Genomic DNA, 7,362 nt, shown 5'->3' with positions numbered 1-7,362 from the left:
TCCTGCTGCAGGGAGGCACATTCCTGAGGTAACAGCCTTGCTGCATTGCAACACTTTCCTGCGGCTCCCGAGCATTAAGAGGGTCATGTCAATAAGCAATGCTCAATGTGGTTTTTAAGTTTTGGCCCTTCAGTTGTGAACTCTGTAGAAGCAAATTTGAGTAGTATTTCTGACGCTGGGAGAATAGACTTTTCCTCGGAAACTTTGTGAGATGTACCCAGTCAGAACAAGTTAGAAATCAGTGTAAGGTCTGCTGTGTTTGTTTTGGTGCTCTTAACTGGAGAGAGAGTTGTTTTGCTGCTTGTTGGCGTGTTGAAGGGATTCATCAGAAGAGCCCCTTGTTGTGTTTAGCAGGACATTTCCATGTAAATGTTCCTGCAGCATATGCAGAGGTGTATGTAGATGATGTGTTGCATTGTCCATTTGGAAGGGGAAGCCTGTATGAATGGCTCACTCCTTTTTGACTAAAGAAAGACAACCTTCATGTCACTGTTATACTGCATTGACAATTACGGTGTCTGATTTCTCTTGATCAGCTGTACCCGAGCTGCATCTATGCTCTACTTAATTTACTGCTCATAAACATCTTACAGTTGGTTAGTGAGGGAAATATCTTTAGAGAATTGTGGATGAATCAACTCTTTATTACTGTGGCTGTAAGATCTGCATAAAATCCAGACAAATCCTGATCTTTGAATGATAAGCATCCTTCACATTGTTTAGTTTCTCTCTTTGTGGTGGGTTGACCCTGGTTGGATGCCAGTTGCGCACCAAACCTCTATCGCTCCCCTTCTTCGCAGGATGGGTGACAGGGGGCTGGGGAGGAAGGGAAGGGGAGAAAAAAAGATGGTGAAAAACTTGTCAAGATAAAGGCAGTTTAATAAAGCAAAAGCAAAGGCTTGTGTGTGGAAGCAAAGGAATGCAGAAGATGTATTCTCTATTTCCCATCAGCTCGCAATGTCCGGCCACTTCCGGGAAGAAGGGGTTCAGTTTGTGTAGTGGTTGTTCTGGAAGACAAACATTGTAATAACAAACATCCCCCACCCCCTTTCTCTTACTTTCATTGCTCGGCAGATGCTGTATGGTATGGAATATCCCTTTGGTCAGTTTGGGTCAGCTGTACTGGCTATGTGCCCTCTAAGATCTTGCTCACCTCCGCCTGCTGGTGAGGGGGGGAATGTTAGAGAGACAGCTACCACCTTTCTAGCTACCAATACAAAGCACAGCCCAGTGAGGGCTGCTATGGGATCAGCCAGACCCAATACTCTTATAGTGTGTGTTTGAACAATCCTTTCTGCTGCATCTGGATGATGTAGCCTGCTGCTTGTTCCCTTTTCCTTCGCTGTATCTAGAGAAGATGGGAAATACGGCCACTTGAAAATTGTCTCTCAGGGGAGCAGGCCTGCATCTTCTCTGTTCTTCTTTATGTTTTGTTTTGTTTATTCTGGAAAGTAGCACTCTTGTGTGTTGCTGGGGAAATATGGATAGTGAAGAGTAAATGAACCAATCCTTGGGGATTTTTAGTCCATTTAAGGCTTTTCACTGGAGTCTTCTGTATTTGGTGACATAAATTAAACTTGGCCATTTGTCTTCTGCACTTACTCTGCTGTTAACTCCTCATCTCCTTGTGTGGATAAACACCTCCTGTACCAGCAAACCATCTCTCCCTGTGTATTGTGCAGTTTACTGGTAATGAGGCGAAACAATTGAGCAGATCTGGGAAGCTGGCAGGAACACACTGCCAGGCACCTGTTGAGAACGGAATAGGAGACACGGACACGAGGAGATTGCAGGGAAAGGTGGGGTGGCCAAGGTACAATGCTGAAAAAGCTGCAACATCTGCCCAGCTCCAAAAGTAAATCCCAGAGAACCAGGAGCTGGCTTCTGAGAGGTGCTGAAACTACCCTCGTACCTCTCAGCAGGATCCTCCTGGCAGCTCCTGCTCCATCTGCTCTGCTAGGAGAGAGGGAGCCAAGCAAAGAGTGGGCAGAGGGGTCACTGACCCACCAAGCTCCTGTGCTGCTCCCCCAACTTGTGCTGTGGTGTTCCCTCAACGAAGCACTCCACTCTGCTCATCAGGGAAAAGTCACCACTTCAGGAACTGCTCTAGAACTATTGTCACTTGAAATAAAATACCACTTTAAAAGTTCTCCACAAAGTGTTTGGTTTGTATTGAACTGAGCCCTTAAAGACAAGATTACATGTACACTACACTTCATAAAAATGGCTACTTGACTGTAACTGTGTTACTTCAAATAATATTGGCATTTGTTGACATTAGGAAAACAATGCTCTATTGATGTGTTTACTCTGTGTTTTTTATCTGCTTCTACTGACTTTTGACTTTTCTATCTTCACTCATCTTTGTCTCAAAGCTCTTGAATTTTACCTTCATTCAGTCTGCATGTATTTTCCTTCTTCTCATCTTTCCCACGTTTCAGATAGCCATCCAGTATTACAGTGATGATTCATCTCATTCTGAGCCATGGGGAAGTCTACTGGATGGCACAAATCTAAAGTCAGGAATCCTTGTTGTTTGGGTTTGCATTAGTTTCTATTCCCCCTCCCTGCCACTGCCTTTGCTAGTGACTTCCTTTCTGTGTCTTGGTGTCCCTATCAGGTGGCAATAAGAATATTCTTATATATAAAATACATTGAGATTGGGGCTGGGGGGGAGGGAGAACACTTCACAAGTGCCAACCATTTCTTTTTGTTTGAGATGATCGTTTCCTTGCCCAGCTTTTTAGACTTTCTCAATAATAACATTTAAGCCATGGAGAAATGAAAGATAACATAAAAGGCAGTTGATTCTAGTGGTGCTAGACTGAGCCCTTTGTTGTCTGTGTTCTCATCAGTGTGCTTTTGACCAGTATGCCTCTGTTCACTTGCAAATTATGCCTGGAATTTTAACATCTGAGTGAGACATCCTTATCTCACTTGGTGGCTGGTGCTTTTAATACAAATAACCCTTTTCCTGGTATAATTTGTCTTAAGCATTCTAACTAAATTTGAAGTCAGTGATCATTTGTTACTGCCTGACAGCAATGTATTTTTTGGACAAATAGATTCTTTCTTTCATTCCTTTCTCTGAAGAAGAATTGTATATACTGTGTAGGTTTTTGTTTGGATGCTGAGGGGATGTTTTTTATTTAAACTTACATGTTGCCATATGGCTACATGAGAGAAAGCAGGATTAGAAGAGTGTTTCTTGAATTTAGAGCAGAAGGCATGAAATCTGCAATTGTTTCGAGTTCCTATGAAAGTTCATTTACAGCCTGGGGCTGTGAAACCTCTGCTACCAATAAATAAGTCTTTCTTGTTAGTAAAAAGGTCATTTATGAAATCAGATCACTGCCCACCAGGATGGCTTAGGGTTCCTGTGCCTATTAAAACCAGTCAGAAGTAGGAAGCAGAAATCTTATGCAAGGGTCTGCTAAAGACACTAAATCTTTCCTCAAAAATCAAGAAAGAAATTCCTGAAGATTTTATTAAAACTTTGTATTCTGTTCTCCTCTTGTGGGGGTCTCAAGCCTAAGCAATTGTGGTTTTCCTTCCATTGGAAAAACTACAGGGATGCTGTTGGTTTGCTCAATCACTGCATTATGTTTCTGACTCAGTAAGAAAGTCCATTGTTTTGCTAGCCTTAAAGCTGTGTATTTCTCACAAATGGAATGCTGTGTTTCTAAATGTATGTTTATGTAAATGTTGAATGGCATTCCGCGATTTCAGAATTCTTAGAGAGAAACGTAAGTATGATGCTTATCTTACACTTGGAAATGTTGTGAGTTAGTAATAGTGCCACACTACTGGTTTGTAAAGTTGCTTTGTTTTGCAGCTGCTCTGTAACAATAACTATAGCATGTATCTTTAATAAAGTGTGCAGTTTGGATTATAATCCTGAAAATCTGGATGACTGTAAACTTTTGGGTCTCAGTTGTAATGTAATTTAAAATGATATTGGAAGTATCCACTGTAACATGGCTTTTAAAGACTTTTGCGTGTGTGTATGTGGTTGCTTTACCAAATATGCAAGTAAAGTTGTGAAGTGTAGCCAGTGAAGGGAAAGTGAGAGATTTAGGCTTTGTTTCATTTTTTTAAAAATACAAAATGAATGAAGTCTCTTTCTATTAACATATTCTTCCCCTGTATGTGTTTCTTTCTTTCTTTGTTTCAGGAATTTGAAGCCTTTCAAAAATTTGTGGAAAGTCGGCTTCCATTTGATATTGTTATTGATGGACTCAATGTTTCCCACATAAACCTCAGAAAGATGCAGTGTGAAAATGTAAGTGCTGGTTAAATATTCATTAAGAGTTTTGTGTATGCTGATTGTATTGTAAACCAGTGAGTGCCTCATTATTACTTATCCTCTTGAGGAACTGATCAGGCAATTTTGTAGCACATGTTACAATGAAGTTCAAAGTTATCTAGATCTCATAAATTAAAAATGATCAGTGGGAAAATGGTTCTTACATATTTGATTATGTTAGCCATAAAAAAAATCGTACCTAAATTTCCTCATGTATCTAGTGCTCATAGTTAGAGCTAAGGTATTGATAACATTGTTAATAGGACATACACTCTGTGTGTGTTTTCATATTAATAGGGATTTTAGGGAATAGACTAGGTCTACCATATAGAAAATTTAGTCTTATATAGTTTTGCTGGTAAGAGTTCTTAAAATAACACCTTTCTGAGTTCAAACCACATCCCGTACAAGTGTAAACTTTATTTCACTTCCTGTTGCCTTAAGCATTGGAGTTCTGTCCTTAGGAGGGCAGCTTAAGCTGGCTTCAGTTCTTTCCACTTGGTGATCTGTAGAATAATCCTGCTTTTTTACCAATACCTATTTTGAGAATTCTTGGTGCTTCCTATTGGCATTTCACTAAGAAGTGGATTAAGGGCGGGGTTTTTTTGTCGATGAAATATTTACTTTAAATTAGGAGTAACAAAGCAGCTGCTCACATTCCAAAGCCAGAATTTAAATTTTCACGTTGTTGAAATTCAGACTAAATTATAAATGAACTTGATAACAAAGGAAGTAATTTACTTCTAGTAAATTACAAGAAATAAGTTTTTGTTCTAAGTACTACTTTAAAACTGATCTCAAGCAGGATATGCTTTCATATATGTAGATAAAAGCAGGTGAACTAGGGAGGTTAAATAAACTTGCTGAAAGATGTTTGTTTGAGGGAGGCAGTGAAGTTTCATGAGATACTGGCTCATGAAGAGGGTACTTTCCTCACTATAGAAAAGGAAGTTTACAAGTCGTTTGGATGGGATCAGGGGGGAAGTGTTGATTATCTGAGAAGAATCCCAGGCAGCATGTAGTGGCACAGTGTTTTAAGATCTAGAAAGAAAGACCTATATTGCCAAAGAGGGGGAGGAGAAATGAATGTCCTTTCTCAGTGCATGCCTGTCCCAGTGTGGGACTCTGAACAGGATCCTGAATGGTCTGTAAAAGCTGTATGCAATGGAGCAAAGAGACAGCCTGGTTTTGACAGATAATTACTGCTGATTTCTGATCAGAAATCTGACTAGGAGGTATTAGTAGGCTGAGCAGCATAAACTGCCTTTGAGTTCCTCCTTAGCTTCTGCTGTATGGAAAGGACTCTGGGATACATGGTGCCAGGGAGCTCCAGAAGGACTGCATGGAGACATCAACTTTGCCTTTAGGTCGTTCCATACAGATACAGGTCAGAGCTCTCTTGAGTCCCAGGTATTTCCAGATTAAGAGGTTTTTTAGGAAAATCTGCCTTTGCTTCCTGCACAACAGAACAGAACTTGGGCTTACCCCATCTTACCTCCAGAAGTAGATTCGATTCGCTGAAGTTTACTTGTTCCATGAGGTGTGTTGCTGTTTATTATTATTGCATTTTGTCATGCACAAAAAATGTTAATTATTGGAGCTTCTGCCAGTGGGTCTTTTGCTGTTCCAGTTGTCTGGATCCTGGTTTTAAGAGTGTGGAGTCATTACATGAGTTAGGATGGACGTGCCCATTACTCCTGCCTTATACCTGTAGATATTCCCTGGCTGGTAGTACTTCTTTTAGCATGGGAAACGTGTGTTTGCACTCTGAGCAGCAAAAGAGTTCCTTCGCTGCCCAAAAGAAATACTCCGCTAGACACATGAATGACTAAAGACTTTTTCCTGTATTGAGCCTTTCTATGAATTGAACTAACTTTTAAGTTATTTTTATAATAGATGTTTTGATACACAATTACAGTGTTAACTATGGCGTTAACAGGTTTTTCCAACTGGAAACATTGTTTAAGCGTGAGATTGTGCTGAATGTGGGTGAATCTGGTTTTATTTCTTCATGACTGAACTCCCGAGTTGTAACATGTCAGGAAAGGACTGTGTCTTTGTTCTTATTTTGGATACTTCTGACAAGAAGCATGTATTTGTGTTTTCTTGCTCTTTTTTCCAAGACTGCTAAAATCAGAGAGGAAAAAAAAAACCAAACCCATAAACCCACAAAGCAGAGCAATCGTTTCTTCTGTCTCCAAACTTTTCTTCCAGAGGAGGGAGGGGAAGGCCACAGGAATCTCTGCATGTGTTGCCTTCCCTAGTTACTGGTGTTGCTGCCAAGTGATCCCGTCTGCCACTGCTGACCTCGCTGAATGCTGTAGTATGTCCTTTGAGGGCTGACTCTGCCACAAAACATTCTCTTTTGGAGGCTGCTGTCCTCACGTCAGAGGCAGCTGAAAATGTGGAGTGGCAGGTCTGGGACAGTCACAGCCTTTTAATAAAACTCTTCAAGGTACACAGGGAAGCATAGTGGAGAACTGAGAGGATGGAGAGGAGAAATAGATGCAAGAGAGTTTGGAGGCAGAGCACAAAGGATGGAAAAAGCCAAGAGGTCAAAGGCTGCTGAGGTCAAGCTTGCTGGCCAGGACATGACTGACCCATTTTGAAGAGGGGCATGCTGTGACTCTTCTGTTCGTTTCTGCAGCTGTTGGACCCAGTCAGGATATTGCTTTATACTTTTCTGTTCCAGTGTATAGTTAATATGCAGCAATGGTTGAAAGAGAAAAAAAAAAAAAAAGAGACTGTTCTCCATTTAGAACACACTGTAAGCATTACTATTTGCAAATTGGTAGGGTTCTTTTTTGGATTTTGTCCCTTATGTCATTTAGAGTGAACAGCAAAGTAAAGGACATTGTTAAGCACAGGAGAAGGCCTAAGATCTATGTGACAATAATATGGTAACTTAAATGCATTCTGGACTTCATTTAAATATAACAAAAAATACTGTTCCACTTTGTGATTTAGCTTTAAGAATTGTAACTGTTTTGCTGAAGACCAGCTCCAGCTAAGTCTTAGTCATATGATTAAACAAGCATGTTTTCAAACATTCTGAC

At 40.5% G+C, this 7,362-nt stretch overlaps 1 protein-coding gene across 1 annotated transcript in view; it reads left to right on the top strand.

Moving 5' to 3' along the window:
* Window positions 1–7,362, top strand: part of LOC104404455 (mitochondrial ribonuclease P protein 3-like) — a gene marked incomplete at its 5' end in the record, with an annotated part of 39,714 nt that overhangs the window by 10,664 nt on the left and 21,688 nt on the right. Inside the window, one exon of the mRNA XM_010012884.1 lies at window positions 4,175–4,282. Within this exon, the coding sequence (XP_010011186.1) occupies window positions 4,175–4,282 (108 nt within the window). The remainder of the gene's footprint in view (window positions 1–4,174; window positions 4,283–7,362) is intronic.

The sequence above is a fragment of the Nestor notabilis genome, unplaced genomic scaffold (genome assembly GCF_000696875.1).
Source record: "Nestor notabilis isolate BGI_N333 unplaced genomic scaffold, ASM69687v1 scaffold6764, whole genome shotgun sequence".
In the NCBI taxonomy this organism is placed as follows: Eukaryota; Metazoa; Chordata; class Aves; order Psittaciformes; family Psittacidae; genus Nestor; species Nestor notabilis.
This window is presented reverse-complemented; position numbering and strand designations above follow the sequence as displayed.